At 41.8% G+C, this 26,426-nt stretch overlaps 1 protein-coding gene across 1 annotated transcript in view; it reads right to left on the reverse strand.

The window, feature by feature from the left end:
- The window catches only part of LOC147659454 (uncharacterized), a 235,237-nt gene extending 210,239 nt beyond the window's left edge, over positions 1-24,998 (reverse strand). The window contains exons 1-5 of the mRNA XM_086951744.1: positions 24,958-24,998; positions 24,511-24,564; positions 23,763-23,816; positions 8,124-8,177; positions 5,258-5,311 (exon numbers count right to left, since the gene is read on the reverse strand). Of these exons, the coding sequence (XP_086807870.1) occupies positions 5,258-5,311; positions 8,124-8,129 (60 nt within the window). The 5' untranslated portion in view covers positions 8,130-8,177; positions 23,763-23,816; positions 24,511-24,564; positions 24,958-24,998. The remainder of the gene's footprint in view (positions 1-5,257; positions 5,312-8,123; positions 8,178-23,762; positions 23,817-24,510; positions 24,565-24,957) is intronic.
- Positions 24,999-26,426: the final 1,428 nt, after the last annotated feature.

Raw genomic sequence — 26,426 nt, forward strand, 5'->3', positions numbered from 1 at the left:
AACTGACGTCAGCACGCGGAGGCGGCGTCTAAGTACTCCGACGACGTCATCACGGCGCCCACGACGCCGACGACGGACGCGGAGCCGCAGACGACGCCCACCGACGCGCAAGGGTACTGCTACGCAAAACTTTCCGGATCCAGTCTGACGCCTGGGGATATTCTAAGGTAAGGAATCTATCACTAACGTGTCTCTTTCAGATATACACTGCACAAACACATTAATACAGCACCTATGGGCATTATATACATTGTGCAGAGAGGGAGAAACCAGACACTGTGCTAGAACAGTGATCAAAATGCCTAAAAATATAAAGCAGATAGCACATACTTTCCCAAAATCTTCTATGTGTAGAAGTCACAATATTCACCCACATAGCTCAGAATACATTATCTCAATGTGTACTGCAGTGGGCAGCCGCGGTCCGCGCAGGTAATAGCGGTAGGGCCACGTTGTGTGAGTGGTTCGAGGGACGATGCAGACGGAAAATTAAATAAATAATTAATTTCCACTCTGCATCGTCCCTTGAAATGAAACGCCCCCCCAAATGCAGCCCCACCGCAGTTACCAGAATAGAGCGCGGCTATCAGTGGGACAGATAACTATTAAACTTAAAACACAATGCCAAAATCTATCATACATCCCCAATCCACAATCCTTAGGAACAATAAATGGTCTTCCTGCACACCGTCATCAATTATATGTGCATAATCTGCACTACCTTGAAGGAGTTCATAAACCACTCACAGAAAAATAATCCTAATTCCTTATAACAAGCATGTCCACACCCATTAGCGAAAACCCTTCAACAGACTAACGCAATCCCATAAGAAAGACAATAATTGTTTTAAATCCTAATGAAACACACATTTATTCCGAGACAATTTACCAGAAGAGATACAGCCATCAACAGACCAACCAATACAAATAGACCCCATCCAGCAATATTTGCATTGGCCAAAAAATACAAAAGAACATTCTCTCATGCTCAAAATTAAAAATAAAACAGCATACAATCTTAGTGGACACCACATGAAAATAAATGACTTTAGGAAAAATAAATGTCTTGTATTGGCTTTGCCCTTTTTTGACTGGATTTCCTGGTATTCTTGAATTTGGACACACGGAAACTGCTAAACATTTCATTAATTCTGATTGGCATATCAGACTCTTTAATGAGGCCAATGTAATCTTGCATTGGAAAGTGCACTAGTGGGAAAGGTTAGGTCAGATGTCACCATGCACAAGTGATTTTAACAGCATGGTTTTGTACTTCGAGAGTAACCCTGAATATCAAAGTTGTCGGTCTTTGATATGTTGAAAAGCCTAAGTTTCACATAAGGTAAGTGACCCATACGTGGGGCATTGACGGCCATGTTACCTTGGAGTATTATCAATAAAATGGTGCCATGGCAAATATGAAATTGCCATGCAGTCACAGTGACATGTCTAATATTTATAAAAAATGTAATGCAGTGTGAATGTGGAGTTTTGGTGTATCTGCCAGAAAGATGTTATATAGAAAAATATACATCTGTGCTTTGATTCTGGCAAGACTTGGAACTGGTACTGCCAAGATTCCTTACATGCAGTGACTAATCATTCTTAATCCCCCCCCACCTTCTAGAGTTGACATGGGATTCGTGTAAACTACCTTAATTTGGGCCCATAGGAAAACCAAGAACAAAGGGTTTCTGAGGGTGTCTTGCTTTTGGAGTATTACTAGTAGGGAGATGGATGTTTATCTACAGAATGTGAGGGAAAGGGAAGAGTCTTGGGCATTAACTTGCAAAGACGGATACTTTAGAAGATTCCATGTTTGTAGTGTATGTAGAGTAAGAGTCTGGTCTTGCCTTTGAAGTTGATCTACAGAACCTGTTATGGTAGGTTTACAACTGGGATGCTGAGAGAGGTACACAATTTTAATAGATCCACCTACTGACTGAACAAACAGAGCTTCTCTGGTGGAAGCAGTCTTCTGCCTTATTGCAAAAAAATATAAAAAACCTGGAATGATTTTTCTTGGGATTATATCATAGGTTGGGAGAACGGCTGAAAGGATAGAGGGGAGCAATGGCTGTTAGTAGGCTAAAAGCTGTTCACTCACCACTGTGGACTACCACTATTTATTGTGTCTCCCATTCCCTTGAAATAGAGCACAAATGGTCTTCTCAAAATTAGACATTGATTATTATTGTCTCTTTTTATGGTCACCCCTGAGTTTTTGCACTGATGCTACTTTTTATTCTAAGAGTGCATTGAGCCCTGCTAACCAGACTGCAGGCCCAATGCCCTTACTCAAATGGGTATGTTGAATTGGCTTCTAACAAATTGGCTGAGCTATCTTACCTGTAAGTCCCTAGTAAATGGTACTCCGGGTACCCTGGGCATGTAAGCTAGAGGGTCCTCCAATGATTGCAGCACTGGTTGGGCCACGCTGGGTGGAACACGAGTAAAATGAGACTCCCAGCCCACCATTTGCAGGCTGGAAGAGACGTTTGAGCTGCTGGGACGACTTATCTATTAACAGCAATGTCAAAGCCAGACATCCCCCTGGTGTATGAATAAGTCATCCTTACGGCAGGCCTAGAGAGTCCTAAGGCAGAGTGCAGCATATCTCATAGGCCAAATCGGTAAACTGTCATTTTTACTATGGAACAGTTTATTAACCCAATCGGCGAATGCAGTCTGACCCCCTCAGTTGTGCCAACTCTGGAATGGTGCAACCAAAGTGAATCATCCAAGGTATCAAACAACTTGTTACATTAAGTCCAACCTGACTCTCAGGTAGAAATTAACGTAGCAAGTTGCAGGGTGCAACTTTAGCAATGTTGCCACTTTGGTGCCTTCCGTCCCCTGTACCCATACCGCTTGCACACGAGGTGCAGTAGCCAAGACTACTTTCTGCCCTCCTGTGGAGACATGTTAATAACTCAGAGGAAAGGTTACAATAGGGGACTGCTCTGGAAGGAGTATCACCTCAATCCTGCAGGAAGTCACAGAGGTGTTGACCCAAAAGGTAAGCTTTAAAGGAGAAGCTGCCTTTGGAGGGCAATGGGTAACACTTGGGAGAGGGGTTGCTCCACTGTTCAAGCAGACAGGCTGGCACTTGGGACAAGAGAGGGGAAACCAGTTGGCGAACTGGTTTTCCAAGAGGGTGTAGCCCCGTTGGAAGACTCACCTCTGGGTTCGGCTAGGGAGCTCCACACTCTGGAGAGGGGTCCTGCCATTTTGGGAGTGGGCAGAATTATGCATCCTATGGGTCCCCATAAGCCAAACTTCACAGGAAGCAGTCATCAGGTGGGAGAGAACCTGGTAGCATATTGCCTACCAACCACATCTTGCCCTGAGGACATTTTCTAAGAATAAGTTGGGCAACCCTGGCATCCCAAACTCAGATCTCTAATGGACTGGAAGAAGGACTGCCCTGATGCACCGTGAAACCAGGAAAGAGAGGCTGCACTGGCATAGACTGCCCAGCTGAACCTGGTGGCAAAAAAAGGAGAGGGACTGTGCCTGCTGTGTCCTTCTAGAAAATAAGCTGTCTCCAGAGCTCAGTCAAAGCCAAGTGACTTAGTGGCCGCATTTCAACTAGCCAAACATTTTGGTGAAAAAGGTTCTTAGTGTCAAATTTGTTGAATTTACCAAACCTTGTTGGCTGTTGAGTGAAATAATCAGATTTACTTTGCCTTGTAAATTCTATATCACTGAACCCTCCAGTGGAACTTTTTCGTTGTGGTTTCCAAAAACACATAAAGATACACTATATTTTAATAAATTATTGTCTGATTGATTTCTTCTTCAAATCCTTTGTGAAAGCTTTACTGCTCAGAGCCACAGCTACCCAGGGTTGAACTGAAGGTTTGACAAACGAAGCCCAAGGCTCCTTAAGGTGGTTGGCAAGTGTATTACATGGTGAGGTTGCACAAGCACACCATATAATACACATTATTTCCTCACATTTATCCTACCTGCCTATAGACCTATCGGACTATGGTAAAAGAAAGGCCTGGTCTGCTTCACTCCTGTACACATGAACTGGAAGTGCTTCATAGGTGCCAGATTATCTGGCCTCATGCAGCCCCATAGACATAAAGAGGGCACCTTTAAAGATGGACAAGTAAAACCCACATAGGCTACTCTTGCATTTGGGCCTAACAAAGAGGGAGCACATAGATATGGACTTTGGCTGGGTCCCTAAAGAAGCAGGGTTGCGAAGGTCTTTCTACCCTTAGATACGTGATTGATGTCTCTCAACAGAGCTCTTGAAAGTCAGGGAGAATTGTGGCTATCCAACTAAATCTCTTGGTCAAAGCAGGCATCAGGTTTTTGACTAAGGCTAGAAGCAGATGGACAGACTGCTACTATGTGACAATTGGAGGTATTTGAGTATACCAGTCATACGGTCACAGACTCTGCCCCTGCTACTCTAGCCTTTGTGTGGTAACACACAAACTTGTCTGAAGCATCTTTCTTCCTCCCACAAAAGGAGTACTAAACAAATAGAAATGCATTCAGGCAGGAAGAAGCGTGCAGAAAATGGTGGAAAGGGTTCATTTACTTTCCAGATGCAAAAAGTATTGAGTAAAAGCTGAAAAAGTGAAATTCAGAGGGATATTTCTCTGACAAAAAGTGTGAAAAAACCCAACGTATTCCTGCACTCCATCACACAAGCTGGGAAAAAAGGGCGCTGTAAGGCAACTGCCAGTCCAAAGCATCATGGATAGGGGAACTTATTGAAGCATTTTCAGTCTACCCTGGGAAACCTCAAGATATAGCACATTGCAATAGTCAAATTTGGACACCAAGCGAGCATGGACAACTGTCTTTTTTACTAACTCAGGTAAGAAACGCAGTGCCTTTCTAAGCATTTTTAGAGTGCCAAGGCAGGTTAGGATCAAGGCAGAGATCTGTCTATCAAAGGACAAGGTACAGTCAAATACAATACCTAGATTTTAAACTTTTGTTTTGGGAGCCGGTGTTGGGCCTAGATTAGTCTGGCAACCAGGCCGAAGACCATATTGAAGGATGTTTAAAGTACCAATGATGATCCTAAGCTACAGAGCCACGCTTATAAACAAGCACTCGCACCCACTATCTCCTGACATGAATTCACAAGCACGGACAAGTTATTGATAGATATTTGCATGCACAAAGCCAATTATACACACTCCACAGACACAATCACAACTGATTTGTCTGGCTGACACTAAGTGACATTAGTGACATACAGAGCTTTATAATACAGAGACAGTACCTTCTCCCCCATGTGTCCTGTTCTCCCTCTGTCTCCTACAGCTCCAGGATAGCCCTGCAAAAGGAGGGAAGTTAGATTACAAAACGTACTTTTATGAGGTGGTAATGGAAACAGTGAATTGCTAAGTACACTTGGGGGAATGAGGAGGCTGACAACTGGAGAGAACTGAATTGAGAGGACCACACTACTTATGGGCTAGAGTCCCGTGGCGCAGATCAGCTTACATCAGCTGCTACATTTAGAACAAATATATCTTCATAGTCTTTTGGAAAATTTGGAGTGGACAAAGCATGTTCTATTGGAAAATAATTACAGAGGGGAAAAAAAGATGGTGCATCAAAAGGTCAAGAGAAAAGTTTCTAACAGCGTTATGATGTATTTCACTTTGTAAATACTTACGGACCAGGTTGTTCAGACATCTATAAGCCATGCTGCCCAATTTAAATACAATTCTATGCTTCTTGGAGAAGCAGGGGAGTGCCCTTTCAGCTGATGAGGAATGGAGACTTGAGGTATGGAGAGACCCTTAATAAGTCGCACTTCAGCATTGTGCACCCTGTGCAGACAACAGATTTGCTATGCAGCCAGATATTTATACGTTTAGGTGCAATAGTATAACTGTGTTGACAATGAAAACTACAGCAATAGGTCTCAATCAGATGTTGTCCCCCTCTCTTGCACATCACAATGTTATGACTAATGATATCAGTGTTAAAGTTGGTGGCTACTTTAGCTATCTTGAAACAGCCCAAGACAATAAATTGAACTTCAAGACTACTATACCAGATGTTGCTACTCGCCATCTCCCCCACAGTTTTAAAGAGAACTAAGTGAAGGGTATCAATGGTGATCTCATCCTTGGAGAACCTGATGTACACCTCAGCATTTTTGGCACAGGATTGGATGACGATGGGTTGGTTGGCAAAGACGATAAAGAGTGAAGCAAGGTAAATGCTGAACAAAATATGTGACAGAGGGGATCATTAAGGTACCTCATGTTTGACAGATATTTATTTGCAGATGTATTGACGCAGGAACACTTGTTGACACCTATGTTCTAGAAAGGAGAGCCACCACTTTAAGGTGTCATCATGAGCAGTTAGCAATGAAGACAGCCTATCCAAAAGGACAGACAAAGACACTTAAGAGGTCCAACATAGAGGTAGAGAGAGAGAGATAAAAAAGAAGAAGGTAGAAAGGGAAAGAGGGGTTGGGTGAGCTGAGGGGAAAGTAGAAAGGGAAGTTAAAAAGAGGTGAGAGGTAGACGTACACTCGTTGAGACAGGAGATAATGGGAAAGGAATATAGAGGAGAAAGGTGGAGAGAGCAGTGAGGAAGAGGGGAAGACTGAGAAGAGGTATAGAGAATGGTAGAGAGGGGGTGAAGGCTAAAAAGCAAGATGAGGTGCATAGATGAAAGAGACAGTTGAGGTACAGAAAAGGGTTAAGTTATACAGAGATAGAGAGAAAGTTGTGAGCTGAGAGAGTGGTGAGACAGACGGATATAATGACATTGAAGTTAGGTAGAGAGATGTATAAAGAGAGAAGTAAAGAAAAAATAAGGAAACCGGGAGAGTTGAAATAGCGAAGGTTTGTTTGAGAATTGAGAGAGAGGTTGAGGCAGAAAACGTTGAGAGGCAGACCAAGCAGTAGCGCTAGAGAGGTGAGATAGAGAGACATAAAAATAGAAAAGTAGAGTGAGAGATCAGGTAAAGAGAGTTTACTGAAGTAGAAAGGTGTTGCAGACAGAAATAAATGAGAAAATAATGATGGAAAAAGTGCTGGAGGCCTTCAAAGAACCTATTTACAATAAGGGACTTGAAAGGGGACGGCTGATCTGTCAGTCGCAGGAAAGCAGAGATGGTAGATAAGTGACCCTTTAAGGTACCCAATCCAAATCTTGTCTACTTGGAAGGAAATATGCTAACAATAAATAAGACAAATGCTAGATCAAGCCCAGTAGAGACGTTTTCACATTCATCCTTTGTGAAGGAGGGCCTAGTGTCTCTCAGATGGGGAAGAGCCAAATGGCCACTCAAGAGACAGCCCAAATTTTCTGTGAAACAGGCCTATTCCCATCCCATAAAAATTGAAGGTTGATACATTTGTACCCACTTACTTAAGAAGGAAGCTTTTCAAAATTATTGGATGGAGGTCACAATGTCTACAAATAGAACCCTATTTTCAATGGAATGCCCTTTACCCATTCTCTGGCAAGATGTTCCTGTCTCAAATCTTGGGTGGTAAGTCCCATTTCAAGTGCCTAAGTGGATTTTTCATGTTTGTAATCTATGGAAGGAACCCCATACTGGCTGCTGGGTTCCTCAGTCACTTGAAATGATAACATTTGTGCAGATCCACTGCACAAAAGGCACCTTACACAAATTGGTAGAGATATATAAATTGAACTCTACACCACTCCTTCGAAAAGGAAATGACATGCTCACATCCAGTGAGGAAGGGAGTATCGAATAAACCTGTTTAGTGGAAACCCAATTCCAGCCTGTTAAAGGAATATGACCAGTTACTATTTTCTGGGGATGAAACACTTCATTTATGCTAGGAAGTCCATCCAGTATGGAAAAAAGCCTTAGATCAGACACTATGGTGGCGGCTCTTGTTGAACACAGCTAACAGAAAAAGAAAGGGTTCTACAACTACTTGATGCGGCTAAGGTGCATCAACATGTGAATCCCTCAATTCCAGTACTTTTAAACTGATATAATTCTTTAATTAAAGAATATGATACAAGCAAACTTGTGCTACAGAAGCACAGGCTCCAAACACCCCTGCATCCAAGACTTGCTCACCCACCTTCAAAGCTTACTGTGTATTTTTGATATTGTGGATTGTTTGGTTTGCACTTACATACATGCCCACGGGCCCCTGTGGTCCTTCTGGTCCAGCTTTGCCAGAAAACCCCTGAAAGATAATAAATACGTTATAACACATTTTTCTTCATAATTCATCTTTAGAACTAAGGTTGAGCTCTGAGTCAATTAATGGTAAATAATTATGTAACATGATATTATTAACAATAGGTGAAGGCAAAGTGAGGTGCCCATACTGAGCACACGGAAGAGAGAGGTTTGAAGTTGCGGGTTAGAAAATGGAAAGGTCTTGATGGGAGTGAGGATGTACCAGTAGTAGAACTGAAGCATTTTTGGGCACTGTTAATAATTCATTGAAAGAAATTTGGTGCTCTGCCTCAGGTAAAAAAAAAACACTAGATTAGAAGCTGGCCACTGGAGGTTAGTTGTGCTCACTTTAAATAAGATCAAAAAGGGGGTTTTGGTCTATGCAAGAATGCAGCCGCAGTCCGTGCAGGTAACAGTAGTGTGTTGGTGGGGATGCATGAGGGGGATTTCGAGGGACGATGCTGAGAGAAAATTATAGAAATAAATAATTTTCCCCAGGCATCATCCCTCGAAATACCCCCTCATGCAGCCCCACCACCCCACCGCTGTTACTTGCATGGACCGCGACTGTTAGAATGTCTTTAGAAGATCAATTGCCATGAAATGAAAAAAAACGAATTTAATTTGCAAAGGGTAGGATTCGGACTACAGTGAGATACCAGACAACATACCAAAACAAAATATAGTGAGGTGAACAGTGCACATTCTAGTGATATCTGTGAATTCACTTCTTCGGAGCATAACATGTTAAATTCATAAGCTGATCTTTAGAATTACTACAACTAAGCTAGAGCCTTAGTGATAGATGACAATTTGCTGTGGACAGAAATATCTAAGAGCCTAATCCTGAGTCTGGCAAAGTGGTATCTCAGTAGAAGTTACCAACCACTCAACTAGATTCTGAGACTCTTTTTCACTGACAATAGTAGGTTGACCTCAGGGCTAGAGAGGACCCTGTACAAAAAGTTACTCGCCTTCAGTAACAATATTTCTGGTGGATGTATAATTATTTTGCTGATGCCTTATCTTATGACTAACCTTCCAAGTGCCAGCCAGATATGTTTGCCTAGAAATGGCTTTCAGTGCCACCAGCTGATGCCACAAGGCTTTAGCTCGCCAGACATAATAACATCACATGTGCTGGCATCTTCCTGGTACTATTTCTTAGCCCCATTGAAGTTTGTAGAAAGAAACTGAGAGAACGTCAGTGACATCAACAATACCAGCACATAACATATTTCCATATAACAGGATCTTATTAATCACAGCACTAACTCTCAGGGAAGAAGGGGAGGTTGGGAGGAATCTGCTGGAAGAGTATATATACACCAGAAATACCATTACTAAAGATAAGTAACTTTTTATTCTGATATTTACCCACCGATTCCTCACATTATGAGGGTCCCATTGAAATATCTCCTTTGGAGGTGGGACGGTGTAGTGCTGATTAACCATGTGAGTCTTGAAGCATCGCTCTGAGAAAGTACCTGTCACTGCATGCTTGAGCTGTGAGTCAGTAATGTTTGAGGAAAATATGCAGAATGACTATGAGATTGGATGGTAGATGTCAGCTACTGCAATAGCTCTGGAAATAGACTTAAAAGCAGCCATGGGCATAGTGAAGTGGGCAGCACAGCCCACCTGAAGGTCATTCGTAGTCAAGCTGTAATAGATCTTGATGCAGAGGATGAGACAAGAAATGGTATGTTTGGTGGCTGACTTGTCCTTTATTCTTCATGCAAAGACTGCAAAGGGCTGATCATCCACCCTGTCCTTTCAAGTGTGATTGATGTAATAGGCCACAGCAAGTCAGGGATGCAGTTTACATAGGTGTTAATGGCCATTATAATGTGTTCATAACCCAGGTAGAAATATCGGTCAGGATTCACCTTCTTCCTTTCTGAAAATCACCAATATGGCCCCAAATAACTTATCCTGATCCCTCACCGCCCTTTGCAGGTGTTTTCCCCAAGGAGCTGAAATATAATCTACAAAGGGGAATTTCCCTGTCCTGTCTTCACAGAACTCACGCTTCAGCAACTAATGGTGTCAATGGAAAAGAAAGAAACAGTAGCCCTGATCATCTGGGTCAGAAAAAGGTTAACACGTGGAAGAAGGTCTCCTCAGTCACTCTATTCAACATATCTTCCTTCATCTTAAAACTCTTGAGGTTATTCCTGCTGTTCCTTTGTCAGACCCATATGGCAGGATATACAATGTATCTAATTTTGATACCAACTGACAGGTATTCATTTTGTTCTTGTCTCTGGCTGTTCCTCTTTGAGCTGACACTTTTTACAGTCTTTATTTAGGATTCACTTTGCTTTTTTCTTTGACCTGTGAATCTATTAACTCAAGCATACCCTTGTCCATTGAAATGAAGTGGTTATGATTCTGTGCAACATACTAGTAAGGGTCAGCTAACTTATATGGTAAGCTCTGATCTAGGGTATCTAACTACTTAATACAACTATTTTTATAGAGGACATTGCAAATACTTGCTTAGTTTAAACCTTGCTCCTAGTCAAAATTGAAGCATTCAATGCAGAATTCTCTCTCTTACAGAAATGGACAAAATCACTTGAATGGATTAAAGACATTTATACTGCATTCTAAAAATCCACATAGGTGAAGCTATTCAAACAAGCCTTGAATTTAGAAAAAAAGCTGTCTGTGGTTTTTCAACTCCCAATGCCTCTAATCTTGATTGTAAACATTTCTGCAGATCACAGCAGCTGGAAATCCCACCCCTGAATTAATCCATCCTAGTGAAGATTTACAAAATCATTTGTAGACAAAGCGATCTCGCTACATTGACATTTTCAAGGAGAAATGAAATGGGAATGGGAAGTCAGACAAAGGCTTTGGAAATTATTAAATGCAGAGGTCACTCCTTCTCCTACCTAGCAGCAAAGATGGAATGAGCTACCCTTTCATCTACGGACTTCCCCATCTCTTTCAGAGTTTCGACACATCCCTAAAGGCCTGGCTAATCAGCTGATCAAAAGGACTGTGCCAGCACCTGGATACCCTCATGGAGGACAAGAAGCACTTTAAAAATCTACTGAGTAATTGATTGATTGATTGACTGAAGGAGAGGCCACTTTTACATGGTCATATTTCGAGAGGATGATGCAGAACCTGGCTGCATAACTGTAAAATCTTTGCATCTATGATCTCTATCTATGTGAAATATGAATATATGACGTTACAACGCCAACAATTACAAGGCATGCCTTTACAACGTAGTTTTTACCCGTAGCTACCTTTACAATGCATGGTTTTACAACAGATGCCATTACAACGCATTTTTAGAAACTACCATTACAACGCATTCCATTACAACGCGTACCATTACAACGCATATCATTACAATGCATAATACTTTTAGGGTAACAGTAGGGTAAGTTTTGGATAGTGTAAGGGTAAAATTACTATTCGCACACCAGTGAGTGCAACAGTATAGTAAGTGTTGGATAGTGTAGGGGTAAAAATTACTATTCCCATGTACCCCAAACCCAAACTCACCCTAAAACTAAAAATAAACTCCATTACTTACCTTATAATGCATTGTAATGGCATGTGTTGTAATGGTATGCGCTGTAATGGCATGCGCTGTAGTGACATGTGTTGTAATTCCTGCATTGTAATGACTGCGTTGTAATTACTGCGTTGTAATGGTTGTTTCATGTGAAATGTTTGCAAAAGTTAGCCCTTTTTGCATTAGTGAGCCTGAATATGAGGACTTGTAGGTTAATGCCACTGACTACAATATTAACTTGGGAACGGGTCAAAGATGTGTATCAAATTTATCCCTAGATTTCTAGCATCGTGACATGCGAAAGGGGTGACAGGTTTTGGGCCATTTGAAATTTTAACTGATGATTTAGCACTCTTAAATACAAACTCTATATTGAAATGCAACAAATTAAGTGCAGATGATCTTTTGTGTGCATGCGGCAAAGTTCCCGTCGGCCTTTGAGCTGTCAAGTAACAGTGACTACATTAAAATTGCACAATGCGGAGACGTGCGAGCGCGTCAACCAAGATGGCCGCTGCCACCGGAGCTCCGTGAATACTACGGCCCGAAATTTCCTTTGACGATGATTTTCATGTCAAAAAGTCGGCGAAAATAGCGGCGCTTGCCTCCACATACTATTCTTTACCTGTGGAGCGATTTTTGGACGAATTCCTTCGGCGGAAGTGCTTCTTCTGGCTCAATGGTTCCTGCTCCCAGCTTCGCTTGCAGGTACTGCCGGCTTTGACTGCCTGGGGGCGGAGTAATATTTATGACAGAGCCTGGCTTGGGCCTAGCCACGCCTACAGTCCAATTTAGCTGCTGCACCTGTAGTTTTGAAGAGATTTCTGGTGTTTATGTCACTATTTACGTCATTTTTCTCACATTTTGAGGTGGCTTTTCTTCACTTTACTATTCCTACGTGTTAGTTAATATTTTTTCACCTCAGAATGGATTCCAAAAATCCAACTACTAATAAGAGGAAGCAGCAAGTTTCTCCTCCTCCAACCAAATCTAAGGTAGTGGAATCCTCAGAACCTTCTCTTGCGTTAATTTGGGGGGAACTTAAAGCATTACGTCTGAATACTGACACTATTGCCTCAGAAGTCAAAAATGTTCGTAAATATATGGCTTCTATTTCAATGAAGGTTTCAGACAATGTCATTAAAATTCAAGATAATAAAAATAAGCTGGACGCTTTCACACCTTTAATGGCCAGAATTGTTCCAATGCATACTCAACTGCTGGACATGGAAAATCGCAATAGGCAATATAATCTTCGTATTTTTAATTTGCCTGAAGATGTTGAAGGGACAAATTGCAGACTATATCTGGAATCTCTTCCACCTGGTCTTCTGAATATTAAATTTCCAGAAAAATTTGAGATTGACAAAGCTCATAGAGTCCCGTCACATCGAAATCCTCGACATACAAAGTCCAGGCAAATGATATTCAAGGTACTGCGTCATCATCATTTGGTTCTCATTCGTAAAGCTGTGAGAGAAATTCCATCATTGTTGGTGAATGGAACCAAAATTTTTATTCACCAGGACTTTGCTAAAGAAACTGTGGCTATTCGTAGAGAGTTTTCTTCCCTTCGTCCGCAGCGGAGGAGCCTTGGTTTCAAGTATGGTCATTTTGATCCATCTACGATGCGTGTGTGGAAAGACAATGTCTCCAAATCTTTTCAACGTCCTGAAGATCTTCGGCTGTTTCTCGACCAACAAGCTCCTCCATCCATGGATACTCAAGATCCTAATACTTGAAATGGTTTCGTCTGACTTCACTTGTCACTTCTTTGCATAATCTTTATTCATGGGCTTCAACGGTTACTGGCCATGCTTGAGGAACGGGCGTGCGTTTCCTTCTTTCTCTTCATGTTTCTTGTTTGTTCATTCTTCTCTCTTTTTCGTTTTATCCCTTCATATTTTCTACATAGAGTTACTCCTTTATCTTGGCTATTTCTTCACTCTTCTAGTTCGGATTCCTTTCTCTCCTTCTTTCTATATCTTAATGGCTAACATTCATAATATTAAAATTGTTTCTCTTAATGTAAAAGGTTTGAGACATCCAATCAAACGTACGAAAATTCTAGAATATTTAGGTAGTTGCAAAGCTGATATTTGTTTGGTTCAAGAGACACATGTTGATGATAAAGTCTTACAGTACATGAATAAAAAATGGGTAGATTCTATTGTCTCCTCGCCTGCTAAAGGTAAGAAAAATGGGGTCGCTATTTTCTTTGCTAAAAGATTGCATTGTCAAATTCTTAATTAGATTTCGGATTCTGAAGGGAGATATATTATAGTTAAAATCAAAATTCATGACTATTTTCTTTTTGTTTAATATTTATGGCCCTACAGCAGATGATCCTGTATTTTGGGCTACAGTTACTACTGAAGTTTTAAAGTTGGGAAAAGTTCCTTTGATTGTTGGTGGGGATGTTAATATTATTGCTGACCCCTTGCTAGATAGATTATCTACCTCTAAATTTCGTCCGTCCAAGATTTCCCATGCCTTTAAAACTTTTCTTCATACCACCAAGTTGGCTGACATTTGGAGATTACACTATCCCACTGGTAAAGATTTTTCTTTTTTCTCCAACCCTCATAATTCTCACTCTAGAATTGATTATGTTTTACTCTCCCCCTTTCTTGTTCAATCTGAAACTAATCCTACCATTGGTACTATTGATATTTCAGACCATGCCATGATTTCTTTTGTTTTGAATGTCTCGTCTTCTTTTCCTAAGCAATCCAGATGGCGTATGAATGCCGACATTGTCCTCAATGACACTCATAAACCCAAATTGTTACAAGCGATTCAAGACTATTTTATATTTAATCCGGAAGATTCTACTTCTATTGTTAATTACTGGGATGCGTTTAAAGCTTATATTAGAGGTTCCACAATTTCAATGATGGCACATGAGAATAAAAAATGTCATTCTAATATTAAAACTCTCGAGAAACAAATAGCCCAATTTGAACGTTTATTTATTACTTCCAATGATCCTCAATATAAAATTAAATTACAAAAACTTAGATATGAATTTAATGCTATCCTCAGTACTAGGGCTGGGATTCAACTCTCTAAGTCCAATGCTAAATTCTGCTTTAATGCCAATAGATCTGGTAAACTCCTCGCCAATAAAAGGGATAAAACGCAGATTACTTCCACTCTCCCATAATGATATTGTTACAGAATTTTTACATTTTTACTCCACCTTATATAATAAACCAGATCTTTGTGATGATTCTATAATTGATGCTTTTTTAACTGCTTCCAATTTACCTCATATTTCTCCTTCTGACAGACTTGGGTTAGACTCACCAATTACTACTGATGAAATCCTGAATGCCATCAAATCACTCCCAAAAAATAAATCTCCTGGTCCTGACGGTATCCCTGCTGAATTTTATAAAGAGTTTCAATCTCATTTATTACCTCACTTATACCAAATTTTTCTCACTTTTGTTCCTCAGGTACCATTTCAGGTTCTTTTTCAGACGCTTTAATTGTTGTCCTTCCCAAACCTGATAAAGACCCTACCCTTGTTTCTAATTACCGTCCCATCTCCTTGATTAATCAAGACTGTAAATTATATGCTAAAATCCTTGCCTCTAGATTAGCTCCTGTCCTACATTCTATTATTCACCCTGACCAATCCGGTTTTATGAAGAATAGATACTCTGCTAACAATACTAGAACATTATTGCATGTCATTGAACAAAGTTCCTCACTCCTTGTCCCTGCTGGTGTTATGGCTTTAGATGCAGAAAAAGCCTTTGATAAAATTCATAGGCAGTTTTTATTTATAACTTTACTATCCTTTAATTTTGGACCCTCTTTTATTTGTATGGTTTCGGCTTTATATTATGCTCCCACTGCCCGATTGTTTATTAACGGCCACATTTCTAATCAATTTTCCCTTTTTAGAGGCACACATCAAGGATGTCCCCTCTCCCCTCTCTTATTTTTATTAAGAATAGAACCCTTTCTTAATTCCATCCGTAAGTGCGAAGATATTCAGGGTATTACCATCAAAGATGTTACTGTTAAAACGTTAGCATATGCTGATGATGTGTTATTATTTATTAGAAATCATACCTCGTCTGTATCGTTATTGCTTGATATTATTTCCAAATATTCAGCTGTGTCAGGATATAAATTAAATGTTACTAAAACTTAATTTTTTCCCTTAAATATGCTTTGTACTCCCGATATGTTACCTTCACCGGATATTGTTTGGCAAAAGAGCAAGTTGAAATACCTTGGTATATTATTTTCATCATCCTTGCATGCTACCCTGAAATTAAATTGTGACTTCATTCTTGATTATGTTAAACAAAAAACTTCCAAATGGTCTTCCCTTCATCTTTCCTGGTGGGGGAGAATGGAATCTATTAAAATGAATATTGCCCCGAAAATATTTTATTCTCTTGCAATGATACCAACTCAATTCCTACTCAAATTTTATAAAGATATTGATAAACCTTCTCGTATTGCTTATAAAATATTGAAGATTCCTAAATGCCAAGTTGGTTTTGCTCTACCGGATTTCTATTTATATCATAAGGCATTTATCTTAAAACAAAGCTTGTTATGGTTTAATATTTCACCTATTGTTAGTCCTCCTATTTGGTTTCATATTGAAAATTCCCTTGCAAAACCTTTTCCATTGCCCTCCTTATTAACTATATCTCCTACCTCTAAGGTTATACATTCCTCGTCCATAATCAAATCATCAAGATTAATTTTTAATGATTTGGACTCTAATTTTGCATCTCCTTTCATTTCTATGGTGCATTTGTCCTTATGGCATAGCGCTTTAATAAAATTAAATAGAAATGTCTCTTTTTGGTCTTCATGGATTGATAAGGGCATTTTCTATCTTAAAGATGTTTTCTTAGATGGTGCATTTATTCCATTTGCTCAACTCCAATTAAAATTCAATCTACCAATGTCCGATTTGTTAAAATATCAATTTTTGTGTAATTCCATTTTAGACTCCTTCCCAACTGGTATCCCGTCTTTATCCTCAGCTGATTTTTTAATTTATATCAATACTGTTTCTGTATCTTCTAAAGCAGTTTCTGTATTTTATAAGAAACTTAACTTTTCATTAGGCTCCAACGTTGATATAATTTCCACTTTTTGGAATACTGAACTTTCCATTTCCCTATCAAATGATTCATGGTCATTAATTTGGACTAATAGTATTTCTGGATGGTTACCAGTTTCACTTTATCAAACCAATGCTTATATTTTGTTTAATTCTTTATGGACACCATTACGTTTATATAAAGCTAAATTATTACCATCAAACCTATGTTGGCATTGTAATTTACATCCTGGTTCTTTACGTCATATGTTATTTGATTGTCCTATTATGAAATTTTGGTCTGAAGTTTGGAATGTGATATTGAAAATTGTGCCTATTTCTGATCTGCTTTCTTATGAATTACTAATATGTAAATCCGCTGTTGTGATCAATCCTCTTGAAGATGCTGAAGCAAAGTTATTTAATTTTTTGGTTTCGGCTGCGTTAAAATCAATTACTTTTTGTTGGAAGGATGCTACTTCTCTTTCAGTTAATGCTTGGTGGTTTTGGATTATCTTTACAAGAAGAGGTGCTCAATTATCTTTACAAGGTGTTAATCATAATTCTATGCATTTTCAATCTTTTTGGTCTCCTATAGATTCATATGTACAGTTATGATTCATGTTCTTTCAGTATTACTATTTTATTCACTGATTATTATACTGTTTTTTAGCTTTTTATTGGCAACTCTATTTATCTAATTTATTATGCTATGAAATGGAAATTTCCCCTTTCCCTTCCTCCCTCCCCTTCCTTCCTTTCCCTCCTGTTTTTAGTTATCCTTTGATTGACGATTGTACTATGCGCTGTAATTTATTTATGACTGCTTATTTATGATTGTTCTTATTCGCTTCCATGTAATTTAATGATTTAACTTATAAGTGTTCTGTATGTATCTCTGTGTTTTCCTCTGCTAAAATTCAATAAAATCATTTTGAACAAAAAAAAATTGCACAATGCATCTCCTGTTGCATAACTCCTCGTATTGTCTTTGGTGTGAGTTCCAAGCGTTCATATTTCTCAAATATATTCACAATTTTGTTTCATTCACACAAGCAACATGATGATTTGAACTATATAATTAAAGCAATCCTTTATTTCTGTGGTAATTCATTTCATGCTTATTAAAGAGCACAATGTATTTCATGAATGTTCTTTCTAAGGGGACTGATTAAATAAAACAGGACAACATAAGCAAGGTGCCAAACAGCGTCCAGAAGACGTCTGGGACAGGCACGGAGACCACCTCAACCAGATGCAGTGAAACTCACGCCGAATGTAGTACAGAAATGTGTGTGTGGCAAGAGACACATTCTATGATTAGAATGAGCACAATGTGATTTAAAAAAAGCCTTTTGAGGTCTGGTCCTTAATACCAAGATCTTGAATTTCTTCCTGTTCTTCCTGTTCATTATGGTTTTTTCCTTTATTAGTAAGGTGTGTGTCCTAGGCATTCTGTGTATCGGAGCTGTCTTTCAAAGTTATTACACAGCCAGATAGGGATTTGAAGGTCAGCAATATACATCTGGAAATTAACCTCATGATGCCCTAGGATGTGCATCAATAGAAGCACATAAAGGTAGAACAATAATGGTGAGAGGGAAAACCCATTTGGGACCTGACCTGTGACCGTTCCAAAGAATGAGGAACTCCCATCTTTGGGCCATTTATCCCATACCCAGCGGGACAGTTCCTATTGTTCCTTCCTGTCTCCAGTCGTCCCTTGTCAGGATTGCCCGGGTGACTGATGGATTTCTGAAATTAATTATAACACAGTCTCCCCGTGAAGCCTTGGGTCTCCAGCCCACCCAGCCTACTCAATGGGTCGTTTAAATTTCTCCGTCATCCTCGTAGCGGAATTGCTTGTTATTAGCTAACCAAAACAAACATTTATTTTGTAGGTCCTGGTGGGATTCCTAATGCCCCCTCCCAAGCTCGGGATTCCTGACAAAATGACAACATAGGGGGTTGACTCTGGCGGTAGATTAATACATGGTGGTGGGCTATTTTCTTTAAGGGTCTCAGTATTTTTTGTGGAACCTACACTCTCCCATTGTCGGCAATATTGCTGTGGGCCACTGTTCTGTGGTGGGGGGAAGGGGGAGGTGATTGTTGGTTTTATCTTGCTAGGGGTTGTGGTACGGTGCCTTGCTTGGAAATTGATACTACTGGGAGAGGGGCTATTCTGGGATGGGATTGGGGCAGCCCTACTTATATTGTGTGAAGCCTGTGTTACTTGACCGCTGCTGGTCCCTTCCCTTCCGTTGGTGTCCCCTACCCTAGTCTCTAACAGTGTCGTCATTTTATCAATCCTATCTATCAACATTTTGAGTTCGTCTCTACAATGACCCTTATTTGAAAATGTAAATCCACCACTAAATATGTAACCAATGCTGGATGTTCCTTATCCCTTTCAGATCTGCTGGGAAGACACCCCTCCCAAATGTCTTTATCGTCCATAAGTTCTTCTGTTAATTTCTTCTTTTTTGACCCTGTTTGGTAGGAGGTTTAGGGTAAGGTTTTCCCCTCTTCACTTGGCGCAAGGGAATCGCCTCTGTCTGTGTTTCAGCGTTAGACACATCATCGATGGAAGTCAGGGCCCTAGGGGTATTACTAGGGGATGGATCGGAGGCTTGTGAAACTTGTGATGTTTCGAGGACTATCAGGGGAGGGTCCAAATTTGGGGTACGTGATGAAAGTCTCTCACTCTGTTCAATTTCAGTTGCCACCACTCCTATTGCTTTCTCCAGCATCCTATCGATGGAGGTGGGTTGGATTTTGGGTTTTGGAATTGGTGGAACTAGTTGTTTTTTATCAGTGCAGTTCTTCTTGCCCATTTTTTGTTTTTTTCCAATTGCTTAAATACTACCGTTACTATGGGATCACAGTCAATGCTCCAAAGAGGTAATCCAGTAAAACCCCAACTTGTGTCTTTGGCGGTATGTCAACTGGTCCCGAAGTAGTTCAGATACAGCCCAGTAAGATGAATGAGTGCACCCGAAAAAAAAAAGAAAAGATTAACAAATCAATGACCTGAAAGAAATATAATGTCCTGTAGCCGGGTTTACGCAGGAATTTTAACCAGAGTCAAAAGGGGTGGCCCAGCCCGGACTCGGACAGGCATAGACGGCATTGGCTTCTCCCGGGCACAGCCCGGGCACGCCTGAGCGTATCCCGCACTGCAGGAGATGCGGCAGAGTTCAAATACGGCGCCGGGAGGGTAACTTAACCTCCCGCGCCGGGTGAACACAGGGCCTGCTGGGGGACTGAGTCCCACCCCAGCATCGATGTAATGGCCCCCCGGTCCTGCCTCCTGATTCCGCTGCTGCTTCTTAAGTCCCCGAGGGGCGAAAACAGGCAAGGAGTCTTTGGGGCACACCAGCCCAAGGAATGCGTCCAGTGCTGCAGGAGTGGCGGCAGAGTTCAAATACGGCGCCGGGAGGGTGACGTCACCTCCAGCGCCAGTTGGACACAGGGCCTGCTAGGGGACCGAGTCCCAACCCAACATCAATGCAATGGCCCCCTGGTCCTGCCTCCTGCTTCCGCTGCTGCTCCTTAAGCCCCAGAGGGGCAAAAACAGGAAATGGGTTGTTGGGGGGGGAGGGGACGAGTCCGCAATGTACAGTACGTCCAGCAGTGACTATGCCGGTGCGAGGTCCCAGAGGGGAGTCGCGTACCCTGTGGGGAAAAGTGCGTCACTGGGGGCTCGGCGTAATTAGTTTCTCATTCAGGACTCCGGAACTCCATAGGTCCCGCTCCCGATGGCAGTATGAAGGGAACACACCTGTGGGTTGCCCGCAGGCCTGCATGGACGGCTTCGGATCAGCTCCCGATATTTCTCGGCCGATAACAGTGTTAGGCCTCTGGGCATGGTCTCTCGGGAAGCCTCGCCCCCTCACCCGGAGTAGATTGTGTCGTCCAGGGGCAGATCCTCACAGCGTTTCTCATCAACCGCGAGGGCTATCAGAGCCGCAGTTGTGCTCAGTCGATCCCCACTGCAACCTCGGCACAGGATTTAGGGAAGAATGCCCCATGAGTCCTTCATAGAAAGCATGTGGATTCAGGTCCCGGCCAGGAGCTCCGTTATGGTGCGGCCGCACCATAGCGGCATACATACAACATACTTTGCACAAAAGTAAACATATCTAGAGGCACAGTTACCATTGATGGAATAATGAAATATAAATCATTTTTGTTATAAGTCAACAATGAAGGCTTGTTGTGTCCTCGACGATGCCTACAATAGTCATCAGCTTCCTCCTCCTCTTCTGAATTTCCGGTGACACATTCAACTTTTAAGTTTCTTGGAGTTGGTGTACTTCTAGTTTCCCTGAACTGCTCAACATATTTCTTGTCCACAATACCAGATCCCAATACCTCATCGACTGAATCTCCTTCCATGGCCCCAAGAGAAACCTCCACTCAGCTGACCTCTCCCTAGCCACCATCCCACGCTTCTACAGGACCAGAGCAGGGGAAAGCTCCTTCTCCTACCTCACGGCCAAGACCTGGAAAAAACTCCCCCTCCACCTCCGACAGGGCCCAACACTGCACCAATTCAGGAGGGACCTCAAGACCTGGCTCTTCAAATAACAGAGCTGCTCACACCCACTCCCAGCACCTTGAGACCCTCACGGGTGAGTAGTGCACTTTACAAAACTCTGATTGATTGATTGTCAGAGAAGAAATCTCAAAATCAGTTTTAGATCCTCATCTTCCACCCCGGAAGATGAATACTGCTAAATATTACCCGATGGCTGAGGGGCACAGGATAAACCAAGAATAATTGCAGACAAACTGTTAAATGAAGTGGCAAAATTGTAAGTGATGAGGACACAGTGACAACTAAGAAGCTGTTGACTGTGCAAAAACATGACACAGCCGATGAGGCAACAGATGATGCAGAAAAGAAGTCAGTTGACTTGGCTGGATTACCCGTCAGAGAAGAAGTCTGGTCAAGCAGAGATTTGGAAAATAAGCTCCAAGTCAGTAGGTCAGAATATTTCCATGATTTGGGTTTTGCCAGCACATCAATGATATAGCAGTGTCTGAACAGAACAATGGGGGAATCTACCAAACAGGAGGATTTGTTGACAGTCACGTCTTTTCAAATGTTGTAGTGCTAAGCACAGACCGAGGAGCTAATGACGCCAATGAGAGCATAGTCAGCTTTGATACGCTCTTAGCTGACAGGAGACACAAGTGTGTCATCGACACAGGCAGAATTTTTTATTTATTGCCCAGAATCTCTGACTGGGAGGCAGAATGCTCAGCCTTATGATCTAGAAGCCTTTGCTCTTTTTAATGCAGGTGGCCAAATGTCTCAACCTTCCCAACAGACTCAAAGGGTACAAGCTCAACAGAAATGTTATTCTCTAAACAATTTCTAGGAATCGCTTGCAATTCCAAAGGTCCTTTACTTGTAGATTGTGTAGGACAGTCTGGTAACGAACATGCATTTATGCAAAAATATTACCAAGGCTAAACAACTCTGTGTCTTTCAGCTCCTTTTTTGACATATTCAGGAACATTTTGCAGCACCTTGCATCATGATCCAGATACAAGCAAGCAATACAAATGGTACCCGTCATCCCTGTATTTCTTCCTTTCCCCGCATTTGTCATAGCTCTTGAAAAGAGAGTCTTTTGACAATCTGGCAGCTATGACCGGTCAGAAACAGCTTAATTTAAATTAATACACTGGCAATATTAGGTTATGTTGAAAACCTAGAGGAAAAATATATTGTGTTAAAGTAGCTGGACCATAACTCCTGAGAATTCCCTTCACAATGACATGTGGCGAGAAATCTGGCAGTTAAAACTGAGGAAAGTAGCAATGGGTGCTTGCCTTTCTGATTGGCCAGATTTTAGGACATAAAAGGAGGCCTGTAACTTGTATGTTGTTTATGGCTTTTCAGTGTACAGGTACAGGGTTTCCGGTCTGACAAAGGGGAAGTATTTAAGAATGTGAATCTATGAAAAATCTGATGCTGAAGAACTGTACTTCCCAATTAACCAGAATTAGTGTAGCCATGAACTCTTGTCTAAGGCCTCTGTGGTGTGCTCATACTAGTTTTCAGAGAACTTTGAAGTGCGCAGATGTCACTAGAGATAAATTAACTAGGAACGCTGATATCAGCCCTGGATGTATGATGTTACAACGCATGCTGTTACCACGCATGCTGTTACAACGCAGGTTTTACCACGCATACCATTACAACGCATTACACTTGGGGGTGCTGGATAGTGAATAGTTTAATTTACTATTCCTACTCCAGTCCCCGTGGACACTAGGGAAGGTGTTGGATAGTAAATTAAACTTATTCCTTATCCTAGAGCGCCCCCCAGTGTAATGCGTTGTAATGGTTTTTGTTGTAAAACCTGCGTTGTAACAGCACTGCGTGGTAAAAGTTGCGTTGTAAAGGATGTTCCCCATCAGCCCTCTTAAAAATCTCAGGATGAGTGGAAACTCAATTTAATGAGTGTGCCGTACTTTAGATGCAGAAGGAAATGGGAATGAGGTTCGCCAGATGGGGATATTTTGCCTCCTGCCTTACATGGGTTAGAAGATTAGGTTCATGAAGATCTGGCTGATACCACAGACCAAATAATACCAAGAAGTCTTCTGTAGGTACAAAGCTTTAATAAAATAATACCATATTTCACCATTCTAGAATACGTTGTTCAGCAAAATAATGTGTAAACAAAACAACCAGTTTTAGCAAAGTGAAGTGTAAACAAAAGAATGCCATTATAAGGGAATGCAATAGGTTTTTCTGTTTGGTACCGTATATCAAAACCACTGTGATCAAATGCAGGCTTTCAATATAATGATGTTATCAGCTGAACTATGCTTCTCTCTAAAAGCCTGGTAACCTGGACTTTGAGCATGGTAGGGTTGGAAGTATCCATCCTTCCTGGGCCCCACTTATCATCCCTTTTTCACAGATCTTGGCTTTCCCAACTTACCCTTTCTCCTGATGCACCTGGTGCTCCGTCCTGTCCTGGTTTCCCTGGTGGCCCCTATAAATGAAAGGGTCTGAATGAGATTTTACTAAAGAACAACCATCTCAGCAGTATGTTATATGTGCCGTACACAGTCCTTGAGCAGCTGTTCCTCCTCTTCCATAGGCATCATTGTCATCCCATCTGCATGGTATTTTAGGTGTTTTTATGAAACCAATTTTAATTTTTGTTCCATAGACATCATCCCCCTCAGGACCACAACCTCTTTCTACTATTGCGATGTCAGACCTGGTAAGAAAACAGGCAGTCACACCAATTCTTTGACACACTTACTGCATTATTATTCCGCCCTCTGTCTCGCTCTGTCCCTCCTCTCTCATACACCCTCTAAAGCCCACAAGTGCATTAGCTCATCCTGATACTCTTTCATCTTTTCTCCAAAATGGTCACAGAGGAGTTAGGTATCCTTCTGGAATTATGTAGCATGTGATTAAGCACACACCTGTGCCTGTAAGTGGTGAGATTAGGCTCTTAATTTAAAGTTTGTTTCAAAAGTTTGTGTTAATCCACCAATCCATGAAGGAGATGGGATGCTAAACACAGAGCAGACACCACCAGTTGAAGTTAGTCATAAAAGAAACAATAGCTGATGGTGACACAGAGTACCTTTCAGACATTCTTGCCGGTCTGCATTCTAACTGTGATTTAATCCACCTCGAAGAGATTTTTGAAAACAGAAATTTTCCCTTACCGTAGGGCCAGGAGGGCCCTCTGGACCTGGGTCCCCCCGCAAACCTCCAAAGCCCTGATGTAGAAATAAATATTTAATTGAAGAGATACATACGAAAAATTTAAGATAAAATAGCTTTTTTCAAAGATGCTCTGAAATTGGAACAGGATTTACTTATTATCATGTTTACCTTAGACAGAAGAGGCTAGTACAAAGCAAACTGTACATAATTCAATGTTATCAAATCATCCTATTACAGTTTTGTTGGTCATCCATATTCAAGGCAATGTTTAACTGATATGAGATTGGTATAGTTTGATGTATTTCGTGTATGAGACATTAAAAAACTGAAGGACATTGATGGAGATAGGCTTCAATGTGACACTGCCTGTGAAAATTCAAGTACCACAAAGAAGCAAGGAGGAATCTAATCAAATTGAATAGACTCAACAGGTATGTTTGACTTACAGTCAATCCCTTAGCGCCTGGGCTTCCTACTGCACCTGCTGCACCCTAAAAAAAGAAGAGAGAGAAAATTAGGTTCTGAGGGAAGGTAGATTCTCCAAAACACTGATAAGAGAATCTAAATTTTATTAAAGGCACAAAGGCTAACATTATTCATAAAAACTGTGTCTTGCCACAGCAAATGAAGCCCTTTAAAAGCACAAAAAGAGCATAATCAAAATTTCCAAAATAGAGCCTTTCTAAGACATACAAGTCCCCAACTAATGCAGTCTTTCCTTTTTTTCCCTGCTCTGTGACCAGAATCTTGTAACTTTATATTAAATTGGAAAAGTAACACAAGTGTTGAAAAGTTCAAGCATTACCCTATCAATCAATCAATCAATCAATCAATAAAATAAATCAAGAAATTTGTATAGCGCGCTACTCACCCGGGTCTCCAGGCGCTTGGGGGAGAGGGGTCCGTTACTGCTCGAACAGCCAGGTCTTGAGTTGCTTCCTGAAGGAGAGGTGGTCTTGGGTCAGACGGAGGTGGATGGGGAGGGAGTTCCAGGTCTTGGCTGCCAGGTAGGAGAAGGATCTTCCTTCCATGGTGGCTCTTCGGATGCGTGGAACGGTGACGAGGGCGTGGCTGGTCGATCGTAGCTGGCGGGTGGGAGTGTAGAAGGTCAGGCGGTTGTTGAGGTAGCTGGGGCCCAGGTCGTGGAGGGCCTTGTGTGCGTGGGTGAGTCGGAACGTGATTCTTTTGCTGACGGGGAGCCAGTGCAGGTCTCTCAGGTGTCCGGAGATGTGGCTGTGTCGGGGGATGTCCAGTATGAGTCGTGCGGAGGCGTTCTGGATGCGTTGGAGTCTTTTCTGCAGTTTGGCTGTGGTTCCGGTGTAGAGGATGTATCCGTAGTCCAGTCGGCGGGTGACGAGTGCCTGGGTGACCGTCTTCCTGGTTTCAGTGGGGATCCAGGGGAAGATCTTTCGGAGCATGCGTAGGTTGTTAAAACATGATGATGAGACAGCGTTGACTTGTCTGGTCATCGAGAGGGAGGAGACCAGGATGAAGCCCAAGTTGCGTGCGTGGTCCGTCGGTTTGGGTGCGCTGCCCAGGGCAGGGGGCCACCAGGAGTCGTCCCAGGCAGAGGGTGATGATCCAAGGATGGGGACTTCCGTCTTGTCTGAGTTCAGTTTCAGGCGGCTGTTCATCATCCACTCAGCTACGTTTTTCATCCCTTCATGTAGGTTGGTTCTGGCGGTGGCTGGGTCGTTGGTGAGGGAGAGGATCAGCTGGGTGTCGTCGGCGTAGGAGATGATGTTGAGGCTGTGTTGGCGTGCGATGGCTGCGAGGGAGCTCATGTAGGCGTTGAAGAGGGTGGGGCTGAGTGATGATCCTTGTGGTACGCCGCAGATGACTTCGTGGCCTCGGATCTGAACGGGGGGAGGTGGACTCTCTGGGTTCTTCCAGCGAGGAACGAGATGATCCACTC

The sequence above is a fragment of the Lissotriton vulgaris genome, unplaced genomic scaffold (genome assembly GCF_964263255.1).
Source record: "Lissotriton vulgaris unplaced genomic scaffold, aLisVul1.2 SCAFFOLD_1074, whole genome shotgun sequence".
Lineage (NCBI taxonomy): Eukaryota > Metazoa > Chordata > Amphibia > Caudata > Salamandridae > Lissotriton > Lissotriton vulgaris.